Source organism: Syngnathoides biaculeatus, chromosome 1, assembly GCF_019802595.1.
Source record: "Syngnathoides biaculeatus isolate LvHL_M chromosome 1, ASM1980259v1, whole genome shotgun sequence".
In the NCBI taxonomy this organism is placed as follows: Eukaryota; Metazoa; Chordata; class Actinopteri; order Syngnathiformes; family Syngnathidae; genus Syngnathoides; species Syngnathoides biaculeatus.
Window position 1 is genome coordinate 14,303,839 of NC_084640.1, and position 15,475 is coordinate 14,319,313.

A 15,475-nucleotide genomic window follows, 5' to 3' on the forward strand; every position below is an offset into this window, starting at 1 on the left:
AACGCAGCAGGACCGACAGAACCTCGGCTGCGGTCTCCCCCCCGAGGAACCGCAGCTCCCGGTTTTATCATTTCGCTAGGGTTCCTCTCGCTGTCGAGTGGTTTCAAACTAGGTTTGATCCGGATCGGATCCACGCCGGGATCCGAAACCCGAAGAAATACGAAAAGCCTTGTCGGAGTTCAACACCCTTGTCGGTGGTTTTTAATGCAGAGTTCCGTTTCGAAGTCCAAGCACCTTGTTAGCGCTAATGCTAAAGGGAACGCTAAAATAAAGCACAAGTCCGTTCAGCTCATGGGTCCTCTTCCTCTTGTTAGCGCTATTGCTAACCATGTAGCGTAGCACTGACGCTATCGGTAAAGCTAATGTAAACAACATATGAGAGTCCCTTGAACTCCCCGTTGGTTCTTCCGCTCGCTAACGTGAACGCTAATGCTAAAGCTAACACAACGGACACGCGAGTCCCTCGTTCACCGCAGTCCTCGGCCGTCCTTCAGCTTCACCTCGTTCACGGCTCCCCCCCCCCCCCCCCCTCGGCTCTTCTTCCTCCGCTCCTCCAGTCGTTCTCGCTCCCCGACCGGCACCCAGGCGCCCCCCAGGTACCCCAAGGCGTCCTCGGGCCGCCCCCGGTCCGCAGGACCCGGGTTGAGCAGCAGGCGGAAGAAGGCACGCCCCAACGGGGTGAAGCGGGCGAACTGGGGAGCCACGGAGGGCTGCTCCTTCGCCCCGAAGTCCGCCGGGGTGCCGTCGGGTCCCTGGTGCTGCGGTTCGGCCCACAAGTCCAGTTCTTCCTCCGGGCTTTTGGCCGTGCGGAACCAGTGCAGATACTTGAGGTAAGCGCCGCAGTCAGAGGATGTTTGGGGCCACGGGTGGGCGCCCGTCAGCATGGCGTAGGTCAGGACGCCCAGGGCCCAGCTGTCGACACTGGGCTCCACCGAGGCCCAGACCCGCGGGCCCCGCTTCTTCTCTTCAGGTTCGCTCCGTTCGCCGGCGCCGTCCCCGTCGCCCCGCGCCGTCTCGGCTTCGGGGGTGCAGTATGGGGAGCGGTACCACACCTCCGGGACCTTGGTTCCTCGGGCCTTCGCCTGGGGTGAAAATGTGTTCCGCAAACATCAGCGAAAAGTAAACACCTATGTTGTCACCTCATGCTGACAATCTACATGTGCTGCTGCACCCTTTGTGTTCAAATATCCATTGCTTAAAAGGTTAAAAAAAAAAAAAAAATTCCATATTGTTATTGTTGGTGGTTTGTGTGTATAATTTTGATGAAAACAATGAATCAATTACATTTTGGAAGAAAAAAAATTGAATTGCTTTTGAGAGAGTTTGAAAATTCGCTGTGGCTCCTGAACGCACCATCCCGAAGTCCCCCAGCTTGACCCATCGGCAGGCGGCGTCGCACAGGAAGACGTTCTCGGGTTTGACGTCTCGGTGGACGAAGCCCAGCGAGTGAAGGTGGGACAGGGCGCCGGAGAGCTGGGACACCACCCGCTGGCACCGGTCCTCCTCCACGCCCGCCTGGACCCAGTCCGGGACACTGAGCGAACGGTTCTCGCTCGGGCCGGGCCGCCGGCGTTACCTCTGGAACGATGAAGTCGTAGAGGTCGCCGAAGAGGCCGGCCTGCTGCGCGAACACGTAGTGCGACGGCGTCAGGTAGGCGATGCCCAGGGCCCGGCTCAGGGACGGGTGTGTGCAGAACCGCAAAGACAAGTTGTACTCGCGCAGGAACGAGCAGAGGGAGGTCGTCGCGCGGGGGAAGAACTTCAGGGCCATCGGGCTTCCTGGGCACACGGACGCGCTTGCTTCCGATTGGCCGTCGCGTTGATGACGGCGTTAATTGTCGATGATGAAGTTAGTTGTGGATCATTTTGATGTTTATGATTTTTTTTTATCTTGATGTTTGGTTTCGTTTTAATGACATCGATGCGGAGCCGATATAAATGTTGCGCATGTCGATTAATTACCCGGCGTGGGGTGGAATAAATTACACGGCCGTCAATATTTGTGTGTGTGGGCGGGTGAGGCCCCACAGTTCTGAGGACCCGGGTTCGATCCCGGCCCCGCCTGTGTGGAGTTTGCACGTTCTCCCCCGTGCCTGCGTGGGTTTTCTCTGGGTGGGCACCCCAGTTCCCCCCCCTCCCCCCACCCTACTCTAAATTGCCCATAGGTGTGATTGAGAGTGTCTCTATGTGTCCCGCGATTGGCTGGTGACCAGTTCAGGGTCTACCCCGCCTCCTGCCCGTTGACAGTTGGGATAGGCTCCAGCACTCCCCGCGACCCTTGTGAGGATAAGTGGCGAAGAAAATGGATGGATGGATGGATGGATAAATTGCGCCTAGGTGTGATTGTGAGTACTGCCGTTTTTCACTACGCGTCCTGCGATTGGATGGTGACCAGTTCTGGGTGCACCCCACCTCCTGCCTGTTGACAGTTGGGATACGCTCCAGCACTCCCCGTGATCCTTGTGAGGATAAGTGGTGAAGAAAATGGATGGATGGAAGGATGGATAAATTGCACGTAGGTGTAATTGTGAGTGCGGCTGTTTGTCTCTATGCGCGCTGTGATCGGCTGGCGACCAGTTCAGGGTGTAGCCCGCCTCCTGCCCAATGACAGCTGGGATGGGCTCCGGCACTCCCCGCGACCCCTGTGAGGATAAGCGGTGTAGAAAATGGATGGATGGACCTGGCGTATGAGGACTTGGCCCGACGCCTGCGCGGTTTCTGATGTCGTCGATGGTGATGATGACGACGAGTGATGCGATGAATGTTGTTGTTGATGATACCGGAGGACACACACACAGGCATGCACACGCACACTCGCCTTTGCCTCACCGCTCTGGTTGTGCACGGCCAACACGACCTTCCCGTACGAGCCCTCGCCCAACATCTTGACCACCCGGAAGTGCTCCGACGTCTCCAACCTGTTCAGCGACTGAGCCGTCAGATGGCACACGTCGTCCAGGAGCCTGGCGGCGGCCTGCGGGTCGCGGAATGGGGGGGGGGGGGATGGGGGGAATCGTACCCCGGTCAGTGACAGTGCTTGTTTGGTAACCGCGGTAACCGCCACGCTCGACCCCTCGCACGGTGTAATGAAGACGAGCGCGGTGTGACTTTTTTTTTTTATTGGGTAACAAAAAGTCAGATGAGACCACGGCGGCTTTATGGCGCTGCCGAGTGATGGCTGTCGCCATGGTGACGACCCCCATACACGTCTGTTAATAGTCGTAACAAAGCCCTCAGAGATCGTTCCGGATCTTCGGCTCGTCGGTATTTCCACCGCAGCTGAAGCCCCCCATGCACGAACACATAAATCAGGGGTGTCAAACTGGTTAATCCATCCGTTTTCTTTGCCGCTTATCCTCACGTGGGTAGCGGGGAGTGCCGGAGCCGACCCGGCTGTGATCGGGAAGGAGGCCGGGTACACCCTGAACCCGATCGCGGGGCACATCGAGACAAACAGCCGCACTCACAATCTCACCTTGGCGCAACTTATGCATCCATCCATTTTCTTAGCCACGTATCCTCACAAGGGTCATGGGAGTGCTGGAGCCTATCCCAGCTGCCAACGGGCAGGAGGCGGGGTCTACCCTGAACTGGTCGCCAGCCAATTGCAGAGCACACAGAGACAGACGACAGTCGCACTCGCAATCACACCTAGGCGCATTTTATCCATCCATCCATTTTCTTCGCCGCTTATTCTCACAAGGGTTGCTGGAGCCTATCATCGCTGTCAACGGACAGGAGGCGGGGCACACTTTTGACTGGTTGCCAGCCAATCACAGGGCACAGTCGCACTCACAATCACACCTACGGGCAATTGAGAGTGTCCAATTAATGTTGCATGTTTTTGCGATGTGGGAGTAGACCGGCGTGCCCACCCGGAGGAATCCCACGCGGGCACGGGGAGAACATGCAAACTCCACCTAGGCGGGTTTGGGATTGAACCCGGGTCCTCAGAACTGCGAGGCCAATGCTCCACCAGCTTGCTCCGCCGTGCCGCCCCATTATGAACGCGTAAAAATCTTTGATCGCCTCGTCATATTTCATCAAAGGGGAATGTGTTTTTCAACCATTGTTGTTTGGGGATATAAAAATGCTGACAATACCTCAGTGTTATCATTTATGGCATGAAAATTTGAAATTTTGGTGCAGATTTGAGCAAAAATCGCAGAAGTTTAAATGTGCAAGATTTAGCTTTTAGAGGGCTGCAAAAAAATCACGCGGCGGGCCGGATCTGGCACCCCCGGGCCTTGAGTTTGGCACCCGCGGTGTAAATCATCGAAACCCTCCCGGAAGAACTTCAGGCGGGAGGACCGCTCACAAGTTCGAAAGCCGTCCTCGGGGCTTTTGGCGCCCAACCGAGTTCGCGCACGGCGGCCTCTCGTGAAAAACTTTCACGCTCGCGTTCCGGCTTGCAGACTGTCGGTGTCATGTGGTCTGTGTGTGTGTGTGTGTGTGTGTGGGGGGGGGGGGGGCACGATTGGGGGGGGGGGGGGCTTACGGCGGGAATACCAGAGAGACATAACTGACGAGCACGCCACAACTTGATCTCTGCGGGACGTTCGGGTTTCAGAAGGGACGACGACGCCGTCCACCGTACGATGGGCGCTCCTTACGTAATCTGACGCACCCCCCCCCCCCCCACTCGCAACATTTGCGGATCATGTCTTGAAAAGGTGAAAATATGAACCGTCGGCTGTTCGGCCGCTCTGTGGATGACGGACGGTGTTTGCCGGGCGCTTTCGAGGAGCGCGGTGACGTCGCGGCTAGCAATAACGGCGTGAAACATCCCTCCGTTTACCTTTGCCGCTGGTCTCAAATTCTACAACGGGTGGCTAGATGAATTATGTATTTATTATTTTGTGGCTATACAGTGAATGTGTCTGGCAAAGTAAAAGTAAATGACCAGTGCCACCCCTAAAAATGTCTACTCTTCCTCCAATATTTAGATAATAGTATTAGTATTACAAAAATAAAGCTAAACCTTGCTCTTTACTTTTTTTCTGTGTGTGTGTAAGGGCTAAATATGGGTATTCCATCCATCCGTTTTCATTGTCGCTTATCCTCACGAGGGTCGCAGGGAGTGCCGGAGCCTATCCCAGCTGTCAATGGGCGTGAGGCGGGCGGGGTTCACCCTGAACTGGTCACCAGCCAATCACAGGGCAGCGCATTGAGACAAAAAACCAATCACACCTAGGGGCAATTGAGAGTGTAAAATTAATGTTGCACGTTTTTGGGACGTGGGGAGGGATCAGAGTGGGGACCCGGGCACACGGGGAGAACGCGCAAACGCCACACGGGCGGGGCGGGGATCGAACCCGGGTCCTCAGAACGTCACCGTGCCGCCCTAATTTCACATCTGTTAGTAAAATGAGGAATGGCCTTTTTTTTTTTTTTTTTTTCCCCCTACCCCAAAAGTCATCAAAGTTCCTGAAGCCCAAGGTAAGAAGTGAGCGCAAATAATAATTCCACGATATGATCAAACTTAACATATTGAAACATTGAACATGGCAAGCATTTGTTTTCTTCGTGCTCGTGAAGGAATCAACGTCGGTCACATTACCGTCATATTTTTTGTCCTTGTTGTTGTTGTTCCTCCGGTCCAAACGCTCTCCCGTCAGCAGGTGGGCCTGCAGCCGATCCGTCCTCTGCAGCTCGGTGCCATCAGAACCGGGGTGGGGGGGGGGGGGGACACCACTGGCGGAACCGGGAGCGGCCCAGTCAGTCAAGCTCGCTCGTGGCTGCCACGGGGGCCGAATTTGTGGGAGCAGGCGGATGCGACCGGAAACTTGAACCGGCACGACGTGTCCTCATTTAAATACACGCACACACTGTGCGTGTGTAGCTGTGTGTGTAACGGAAGTTGATTGGCGAACCAGTGCCACCTGGAGGCATACCATACCAAATGCCGGGGGAGGAGAAATGTATTCTTTTCTTTCAAAAATCATAATTGACAAGTGAAAACAAGATAGGGCGGCGCGGCTGGTAAAGCGTGCGCCTCGCAGGGCTGAGGACCCGGGTTTGATCCCCGTGCCTGTGTGGATTTCCTCCGGGTGGGCACTAATTGGACAGGTGTGCTTGTGACTGTTTGTCTCCATGTGCGCTGCCATTGGCCGGCGACCAGTTCAGGTTGTAACCCCGCCTCCTGCCCGTTGACAGCTGCCCGTGACCCTCATGAGGATAAGCGGCAAAGAAAATGGTTGGCTCACGTTAGGTGGAACGGTGGTAAATTGTTGGACTCACAGTTCTGAGGTCCCGGGCTCAACCCCAGACCCGCCTGTGTGGAGTTTGCATGTTCTCTCCGTGCCTGGGTGGGTTTCCTCCCACATCCCAAAAACATGACACTGAATTGCCCCCAGGTGTGATCGTGAGTGTGATTGGTTGTTTGTTTCGATGTGCCCTGCGATTGGCTGGCGACCGGTTCAGGGTGTACCGCGCCTCCTCCCTGTTGACAGCTGGGATTGGCTACAGCACTCCCGTGACACTTGTGAGGATAAGTGGCGAAGAAAATGGATGGATAAATTGCACCTAGGTGTGATTTCGAGTGAGATTGTCGTCTCTCTCTATGTGCCCTGCGATTGGCTGGCGACCAGTTCTGGGTGAACCCCGCCTCCTGCCCGTTGACAGCTGGGATTGGCCGCAGCACTCCTGCGACACTTGTGAGGATGAGCGGCTAAGATGGATGGATGGAAAAGAAAACAGCTCTTCAAATTAGGCTCATCACTCGTGTTCGCTAGGATTATAGCGTAAGCAACAAATTGACGAGACAGGAGCGATATCAAACATTTTATTTACATAAACCTCAACCGAAAGGCAAAATAAAAAAGGCTCAACCTCATCAAGAAGCTTCCAAAAAAACCAAATTTTTTTTCCTTCTCATACAGCAGTGACGATAACATTTGTGCTTCAAGCCTCCCCGTTGAGGGCCTCGAAAACAAAAAACAAAAAACAAAACCGCTCCGCTTTACAAAAATAGCTTTTGTTGCGTTGCCAGCGCGTTGACGATTTCAGCGTCGGCTGCAAAGTGCTTCCTGCCCGCGCGCGACATATTTCGATTTTTTTTAATGTCTCAAACTCTCCCGGCCCTGTCGCCGCAAAACGCTTTCCTCGGCTCCTTTGGCGGATTGCCGAGTACGGCGGCGAAAACTGGACTCCTCTTGCTTGCCCAATTCGCCGATAAATATTGATAACTTTAGAAAATTGAGCAGGTTGTGGGGAGGGGGGGGGGGTGCAAAAATTCCACATCGACATGTTTTCATACTTGGAACTGAACAAGTTGGATTAAAAAAAGAAAGAAAAATGGGCCAAAGTCATCTTCGGTTCTCACTTAATTTAGAACTGAAGACCCGGTTCAATCACCAACAAGAGTCCAGTTCCCTCCTTGATTTCTCGACAAATAATCACATTCATGCTTTTGCCCCCCATCCCCACTTGGGGAAAAACCTTCAAAATATTTTTTTTCATTCGAACGTAAAGACGCCGATTCTTCTCGTGCGTACGATGTACAAGAACGTACATAAATGGAGGCACGGTCGCACAAGGGACCAGTAGGCGGGTCGTCGTCAGCTTGGCGCTGATTGGACGAGGGAGGGCGCAGGTGGTGGGGGGGGGGGGGTCACTCGTGACGGCGGGAGATTAAAAAAAAAAAAAAGTGCAAAGTGATGCCGAAGAGAGCAGCAGACGTGAAAACAGGAACCGTCTTAGTGGGACGATTATGTCAACCCAAAAACATTCCCCCCACCCACCCCCCCCAAAAAAAAAAAAAAAGTTAATAAAATAAAAAGTGAAAAAAAAAAAAAAAAAAAACGCCCTCTCATTTACAAGCTTTGTCACTGACATTCTTGCTCTCAGGAGACTCTCACACATGGCTTCCATGCGCTCGTTCCTCTCGCACGCACGCACGCACCCCCAGAGTCACGCATATTGACACTCAATCACTCATTTTGGGAGTAAAACCGCCCAAAACGCAAAAATCTTCCCTGACGTTTTGTTCGATCGACGTTCTCTCTCTCTTTTTTTTTTTTTTTGTCCCCGCCCCCGCCCGTCAGTCAGTCGTCCGTGGAGTCCGTGTCATCGTTCAAATATTCTTCCTCCGCGGGCGTGCCGCCGTTTTGCACGCCCCAGTCGTCGTCGTCGTCGTACTCGATGCTGTCGTTGTCCTCCAGCAGCTCGCGGTCCGGCTCGCCCGCCGCAGTCGGCGCCGCCGGCCGGCCGCCGGTCGCCGACCCGCTCGCCGCAGCCCTGTTGACCGGCCGTTCGTCGGCGGGCGGATTCTCCTCCGCCGGGGGGGCGGCGGGGGCCTCCTGCGGCGGCGCGTAGCCCCCGTTGTTGTTGGAGAAGGCCTCCCGGTCCTGGCCGTCGTCGTCCACGTTGACCCTCTGGTGGCACATGGGGCAGGTGTCCTGGATGTAGAGCCACTTGCGCAGGCACAGCGCGTGGAAGTAGTGGCGGCACGGCGTGATGCGGGCCGAGGCGGCGAAGTCCTGGTAGCAGATGGCGCACACGTCCTCGATGCGGCGCAGCTGCTCGCCGCGCAGCTCCGGCAGCGAGTTGATCTTCTTGACGGCCGTGCGGCGGTTGGTGAAGGTCTTCCAGCCGTTGCGCGCCTGCAGGTAGATGTTGAAGTAGGCGTGCAGGCACATCATGCAGGCGCGGATCTTGCTGCCGGACTCGAACATCATGGTGTAGGCGCCGTTGCCGAACATCACCACGCCGAACAGGAACTCAATCACGTTGCCCGCCGAGCGCACGTAGTACACGTAGTCGTCCAGCTTCTCCCACAGCGCGTCCGAGAAGCCGTCCGCCACGAAGAGGCCGTAGACGGTCAGCGACACCGACACCTGACCCGGGCGGGACGAGCGTTCAGCTCCGTGCGGGATAAAACGGCGGATAGCGACGCACCTTGAGGCACAGCTCCACGCAGAAGGCGGTGACGGCGAAGAGCCAGGTGTTGAGGGCGTGGTGGCGCCACAGGGCGAGGCTCAGGGCCACCGGCAGGGCGAAGAGCGCCGCCGAGACCAGCAGCACGGGGAGGTGGCGGCGGAGGGAGGACACGTGCGAGGCGCTCAGCGACATCAGAACTGGGTCCGTCATCCCTTGGATGAAGTGCAGGATGGCCGTCAGCAGGAGGCACAAGTTGCGGCTCAGCCGGACCTTTGGGAGAACTTTTTGTCATCCGTGCGGCCCGGCGACGGGGAGCGACAGAGCTACCGAACGCGCTGGCGGGAGAAGCTAGCGCGTGAATCGGACCGTGGGTCATTTCTCAGAAAAACCTTAAACCCGTCGCAGACCGAGCGACGTGCTTCTCGTGTCCTCACCAGGCGTTCCTCGGGGTCCAGGCTGCTGAGTCCGGTCTGCAGAGCCAGGATGAAGAACAGCACCGGAGCCACGAAGCCTAAACGTTTGTCCTCCTCCTCGGTCGAACCTGAACGAGACACCGCGCCGGCGTTAGCGCCGCCGGGGTCGCGCCGGAAAGGCCGCCGACGGTGCGCACCGATGAACGTGAGTATGCTGAGGCCCAGGTAGTGCGCCGCCGACGAGATGACGGCGCTCATGCCCAGGACGGTGAGCGTGGAGTCGCAGCCGGAGATGATCAGGTTGCTCGTCACGTCCCACAGGACGTCCCAGCCCAGCAGGTAGCCCTAAACGGCCACGGGCGGAAGGAAGTCACGTGTCTGCTTGACATAATCAATTTAAAAGGTCCACTGTCATGAAATGAGTGATTTTTGGGATGTTATTAATGAAAAAACTGCAGCCGCTATTTATGGACACGTCCATTTTTGTCACCACAAAACATGATTTGGGGTTTTTGTAACTCCCACTTGAAGGATTTGTTTTCAACAAGAAGCAGGAAGTGACATACAGGGCAGTAGCGCACTCAAGTTATACTCGTTTTAAACGCGGGAAGGTAGCTCGTTGTTCCTCCGTGTTAGCCAAAACGCCGGCTCGTTGTATTGCTGGATTTTGCCCGAACACTCGGGAGGACGGATTCGCTCTTCATAATTTTCCAAAAGACCCGGTTTGGATTGAAAAATGGATCGCACGGGTGCGAAGGACGAGAATGTGTCGATGTGCGCATGAAGGACGGCCTCCGCAGGCCTTGTGGAACGCCACGGGCCCTTTCGATGCGGCTTCAGCCCGGGTGGCTCGTCGCGGCACCCGGGTGACGGTCTGAGTGCTCCCAGTGCTGAAAGCTCTTCTTCAGGTTAATGCGCATTGAATTTTTTTTTTTTTATTTTTCTACTTCCGTGCACAGTAGAAATGGTAGAAAAATGTAAAAAAAAATTCTATGCGCATGAATCCCAAGGGGACTTTTCAGCACGGGGGAGCTCTCAGACCGTCACCCCTGTGGCTGTGGTGGCTCATCTCCGTGGATTGGTCAGCATCCTTGTCACTCGCGGGCGGCGTTGTTTTCATCCCCGCCGCGCAGTGGATCGGGCGGGGAGGTGATTTGGCCGCGATCCACATATCATCTAAATATGGCTCGAAACGATGGGCTAGTATTACCCCGGTCACTTCACTCGGTTGTGAGGCGCTTTCTTCCGAGTCAGAGGGGGCGTGTTCGTCCCCCGTAGTAGGCGGCGCGGCGTGTTTTCAACGGCGAATGTCCCGGTGTGACATCACGGACAGAAGACAGAGCCAATAAGGCGAATGGGACTTCCGCGACTGCGACTGGATGACGCACTCGATTTTTCCCGTATGGACACTCAAGTGAATAACGTTATACGAATTTTTCAGTACAATATTTTAGAATGCTAAATCTTGCTACGAGCTCCAATCGGTTCGCTATCCGTTCAGCCGTTACCTGCGAGCTCCCGTCGGCGTCGCCGCTCTCCATTCGCACCGCTTGCACCACGTAGACCAGGATGACGGCCTGCGCCGCGATGCGGGTCAGCCAGAAGACCCGCAGCACGTCCGGGAAGCGGATCCGCTTCCAGGTATCTTTGAGCAGCAGCTGCAGGCCGTACATGCGGTACATGTGCCGCACCAGCAGGTAGACGTAGCGGCACGAGTAGTAGAACCACTTGAGGCGCACGGCGAGGCACGCGGCCGTGTTGAGCGCCAGGCCCGCGCCCGAGAAGATGGCCACCGTCCGCCGCGCGTCCTGGGGCAGCTCGATCATGAGCCCCCACACGGGCACCATCACGTCCAGGACCACGAGGGCCGCCAGCGACGACTGCAGTCCCAAGAGGAACACGTAGCCCACGCCGAACGCCAGCTGCACGGCGGCCAGGCCCAGCCACAGCGTCGGCCCGTTTCTGGGCAGCGTCCGGAAGCCCAGCGCCGCCTTGTAGTAGGCGCTGTAAAAGTCCACGTGGGACGTGGCGTGGTAGTTGACCAGGACGGCCGCGGCGCCCAACAGGACGGCCAGGAAGAGGGTGTAGAACTTGAACAAGGCCTTCTGGGAGAGTAGCAGCACCACGCCGGAGACGAGTACACCTGCAGGACGACAACATACGTCACGGAAACTCCCCGGACAATTTCAAGATCCCGAAAAGGATTTTACACCAAATGGGCTCAAAAATGTGGGAAGTGGGCTTCTTCTGGTGCTACCACGAAATAAACAAAGTCTGCATTTTGTAGTACAATTCCAGAGTAGTTCACTTCTCACTGAAAATTGTTGAAAACGTTCTCAAATACAGGAAGTGATCTGGCACCCGCGAGTTAGCGTCTTAGCAGATTAAATACGGCGAACCCACAATACTGGGAGCGGATTTCATGAGTTTTATCAGCCAGAAATGCTTTGCATGAAAAATGTATCCAATAGTTGATGTAATATGTACTCTATTTTGACAATGAGACTTTTTAAAATCGACAATTGCGACTTTTCAGGGGCGCTGCCATTTTCGTCGTGGGCGTAAGACGTGTACCGTACCGTTCCAAACGCTCGATTACATGGGTCAGCGTTTATGCTCAGCGCCGATTTCTCGTATTTATCCTCATCTGATGAAATAATTGCAATATCGGTTGATCAGGAAAGAGGAGGAATACTTTCATACAGATTTGAACCTGTGGCTGTAAATAACGTTGAATGTTCGGATGGTTTTTCGAGCGGAATGACACGAGTCTGACTCAGAAGCCTAAACCCGACATAAGTGCGTAAAACAAAGGCTCTCGGGAGCTCCGGGCCGGCTGCTTCTTTGGACGGGAAGGACGCGCGAGCTACGGCGCACGGGCCGCGAGCCGAGCTTCAGTCGGCGGAGGCCTTTAGCCTAGCTTTGGCGTAAGGGGCTGACAGCCTCCGCCGCCGCTTGCTTCGTTAGCCCCGGACGCCGAAGCTACGCTAAAGGCCTCCGCCACCACCGAAGCTCCCCGGACGTTGAACCCCGCCTCGCGGCCGCCGCCGGCGCTGCCTCGTCAGACTCCGCGTCATTCCCGTCCGAAGGACCATTAGCGGCCGCCGGCCCGGAGCACCTGGGGGCCTTTGTTTACACTTACCTCCAAGCAGTCAGACTCTCCGTCATTCCCCCCCGAAGAACCATCCGAATATTCAACATTACAGCCGCAGGTTCAAATCCGCATGGAAGTATCCCTCCGCCTTCCCGATCAACCGATACTGCTATTTCTTCATCAGCTGAGGATAAATCAGCACTGAGCATAAATGGTGTCCCGTGTAATCGAGCGTTTGGAACGGCACGTAACACGTCACATACGCCCACGTAGGTCATGTGACCTGCGAAAATGGCAGCGCCCCTGAAAAGTCGTTATCGTCGATAAAAACGCGATTAAATGAAAGGATTTAACATCACATTGTCAAGATATTGTACATATTCCATAACCTATTGCATATATTGTTACTGCAAACCACTGGATTTCCCCTTTAAATTGCTTCATTCTTATGTATTTGTAGCATAAAAATCTTTCGTATGCGTACAGAGCCGAAAATTTGGTCGAATACTAAAGTTTTGACAATATGATGAACGTATACGTGATTTGTGCGATCACGTAATATGATGATCTATTTAAAATAAGGAAACTGTTATTACTCGCGTAGAAATAATTTGACATGTATATTTTACATGTTGCTCTCGACGGTTGGAATCAAACTGACAGGTGAGGCAACTCGGCTGCCGGCTAGCATGCTTAGCCCCGGCGCAAGCTGTGACCCGGTCAACCGAACGCTTACCAACAACTCGCAGCGAGCCATTCACGACGGTACCGGTCCACCCGGGCCCGGGCTCGGAATACGAGTTGAAAATCGCGTCGATGATGAAGATGCAGGGGACCCGAAGAGCCACGTCGAGGACGGCCAGGGCCTGCTGGCCGATCCGAGCTTGGGCGGACGCCATACGGCTTCGGGGTTCACGGCTCGCAGTCCCAGAGGCCCCGGGACGTTCGCGAACCGGTGACAGGCATGGAAGTCGCCCGCTGGGAGGCTGTCCTGTCGGGGGGAGTCGCTCGGGTTTATCTCTGGCTTCACTTGCTTTGACAGCTCGGTGCCACGGACGCCATGTTGGGCACTGGAACTTTTCTGACGCGTCTTCTTCGTTGGGCGCAGTTTTGTCGTATTACGTCGACGGTGCTGCCACCTGTCGACTCAATACAGTACAACATTCAGTTTTCCCCACAAGGAAAAATGAGACACACCACAGTACACAGTACGCAGTACTCCTGGAGTACAAGTGACCAGAAAGTTTAGTTTTTTTTTTTTGTCCAACTGGAATCGGTATGACACCAAATTCATCAGGATACCTGAAATACACAAATGCAATCCAATTAAAAACCTCCATAACCACACAGTAGTACTGTTACCTCGCATATTTCTCATTCAGACATTATTTTGAAATTCTACTGTCTTTTATTTCAGATTTTATTTTTTTTACAGATTTAAACTCTTACAAGGCACACGTGTACACGTAAAATGTCGTATTACGCGGCTCAACGGCAATTAGAATCGACGTTTTGAAATCTGAGAGAGAAAATATATTAAAAAATGTAGCAGGAATTTAAAATACATAAAAAAGGTGTTTGATGACTGCGATCACACACCAAAATATACCAAAAAAATCGTTATGTATGAGAAAACTCACCAAGTCGTTGTTTTTGTAAATCAGTATCGTGTAATTTTAAAAATATTTTCATACAACAAGACGAAGAAAAAAAAATCCTTGTGCTCTTTTCATAAATCCCTATATTGCCACAAGATGGCGACAAAGCCCACGTAAATTGGAATTGCTCTCAATTGAGAGACAAGCTTTGTTTGTCACGCCGGAGCTCAGTTTAGCCTGGGTTGTTAGCGAGATTTATGGGGTATTTACCAGTGCGCGCGTGCATGTCGGGGGCATTTTTTTCAAGCTATATTTTTTTTATGAGTAATGTTAGGCCGCCTTAGTTGAGATGCGACCAAAATTAATTTGGGATCGTCTTACATAGTTCCCTCGTCTCACCTCTGTTCGGGTTCGGTTCAAGGTTCAAGACTGTGTGTCTCTATTTGTGGCCACTGATCGGCTGGGTACCGGTCCAGGGCGCAGTCCCGCTTTCGCGCAAAGTCCACGGACCAGCTGCAGTGGCCCCTCCTTAATATGACATCACACAGCTCCTCATCGCCCGCTTGGTCTTTGTCGACGCGCCGTATGAGAGGCGAGCCGTTCTTTGTCGCGCTGTCGAACGGAGGATTTCGAGAGCTGGGTCGACACGTTTTGCGTCCCGAACCGGGCCTCCACCGCGTCCCGCCGCCGCCGCCGCGCCGCCACCGGAGGATGGAAGCCTGCCCGGCGGACATCCAGGCCTTCCGCCGCGAGATGTTCGAGGTAACGAGGAACGGCCAGCAGGTCAACATAACGCTCTACCAGATGATCATGGAGATCAAGCGGCAGACCCAGATGGACCTGGACGAGCTGCGCCAAGACCTGCGGGACATCTGCGCGCGGCTGCGCGCCATCTCCGAGAGGGTGGACCGGCTGGTGGAGCCCTCGCCGGCGTGGACCCACCTCTGCCACGCCTGCAACCACGTGATGAAGTCGCCCGTGGCCTTGGCCGTCGGTCTCGTGCTGGCCTGTGGATTCTACCTTTTCGTCCGTTAGGGGGGCAGCCCGCTTGGGGGGTCCGGACAAAGTGGGTCATTTGGATCTCAAACACAGGAAAGGACTTTTGAGAACAACAGTGTACAAATTCTGGACAGATGACTTGACCTACCCCCGTCCCCAAGGAGGTTTAGAACTGCCTATAAATGCCACACAATGGCGCCAAAGAGCTACTTGTGTTTACATGAAACTCCTAAAATCACTTCAACATAGTCTCATGGCACCAAAATACCATAGGGTGGTGGCAAAGCACTACTTTTGTCTCCATGAACCGCCTCAACCCCACTTCAAATAGTTCCTTGGCAGTGAGATACCAAAACATGGTGGCAAAGCACTATTGTCTAAATAAAGATCCTCATCACAGTTCAACATCGTTCTGTGGCACCGAGATACCAGAGAACGGCAGCAAACTGCTCCTTTTGTCCAAATGAAGGTTGCCCAATTCATTTCTAGTT

General features: G+C 54.3%; 2 protein-coding genes across 4 annotated transcripts; both read right to left on the minus strand.

Annotated features, from left to right (window-relative positions):
* Window positions 1-88: 88 nt before the first annotated feature.
* Window positions 89-6,033, minus strand: LOC133500880 (serine/threonine-protein kinase SBK2-like). Of its 3 annotated transcripts, none has more exons than XM_061820117.1 (5): window positions 5,561-6,033; window positions 2,830-2,974; window positions 1,577-1,800; window positions 1,354-1,515; window positions 89-1,082 (listed from the first exon to the last, which is right to left on the minus strand). In XM_061820117.1, exons 1-5 carry the CDS (start codon window positions 5,564-5,566, stop codon window positions 468-470), a joined length of 1,152 nt encoding a protein of 383 aa, XP_061676101.1. In that variant the 5' UTR covers window positions 5,567-6,033; the 3' UTR covers window positions 89-467. The 3 variants fall into 3 exon arrangements, with proteins under 3 accessions (XP_061676101.1, XP_061676118.1, XP_061676110.1); XM_061820126.1 differs by having other exon boundaries at window positions 97-1,082; window positions 1,577-1,779; window positions 5,561-6,030; XM_061820134.1 differs by lacking the exon at window positions 2,830-2,974 and having other exon boundaries at window positions 91-1,082; window positions 1,577-1,779; window positions 5,561-6,032.
* A 1,731-nt stretch (window positions 6,034-7,764) lies between these two features.
* rnf139 (ring finger protein 139) lies at window positions 7,765-13,500 on the minus strand. The gene is made up of 6 exons (XM_061820148.1): window positions 13,124-13,500; window positions 10,802-11,436; window positions 9,491-9,638; window positions 9,315-9,421; window positions 8,899-9,150; window positions 7,765-8,837 (listed from the first exon to the last, which is right to left on the minus strand). Exons 1-6 carry the CDS (start codon window positions 13,284-13,286, stop codon window positions 8,046-8,048), a joined length of 2,097 nt encoding a protein of 698 aa, XP_061676132.1. The 5' UTR covers window positions 13,287-13,500; the 3' UTR covers window positions 7,765-8,045.
* Between the last annotated feature and the right edge of the window lie 1,975 nt (window positions 13,501-15,475).

What these genes read in the sequence shown, in the direction of transcription:
- LOC133500880 (XM_061820117.1), bottom strand. An exon ending in GGCCGTGCACAACCAGAGCG is followed by an intron (nt 1,801 to 2,829) that starts GTGAGGCAAAGG and finishes GCCAATCGGAAG; the next exon opens with CAAGCGCGTCCGTGTGCCCA. An exon ending in ACGACTTCATCGTTCCAGAG is followed by an intron (nt 1,516 to 1,576) that starts GTAACGCCGGCG and finishes GACTGGGTCCAG; the next exon opens with GCGGGCGTGGAGGAGGACCG.
- rnf139 (XM_061820148.1), bottom strand. Translation starts at nt 13,286, where the DNA reads ATGGCGTCCGCCCAAGCTCGGATCGGCCAGCAGGCCCTGGCCGTCCTC. An exon ending in ACGCCGACGGGAGCTCGCAG is followed by an intron (nt 9,639 to 10,801) that starts GTAACGGCTGAA and finishes GTGGCCGTTTAG; the next exon opens with GGCTACCTGCTGGGCTGGGA. An exon ending in GCGTGGAGCTGTGCCTCAAG is followed by an intron (nt 8,838 to 8,898) that starts GTGCGTCGCTAT and finishes CGCCCGGGTCAG; the next exon opens with GTGTCGGTGTCGCTGACCGT.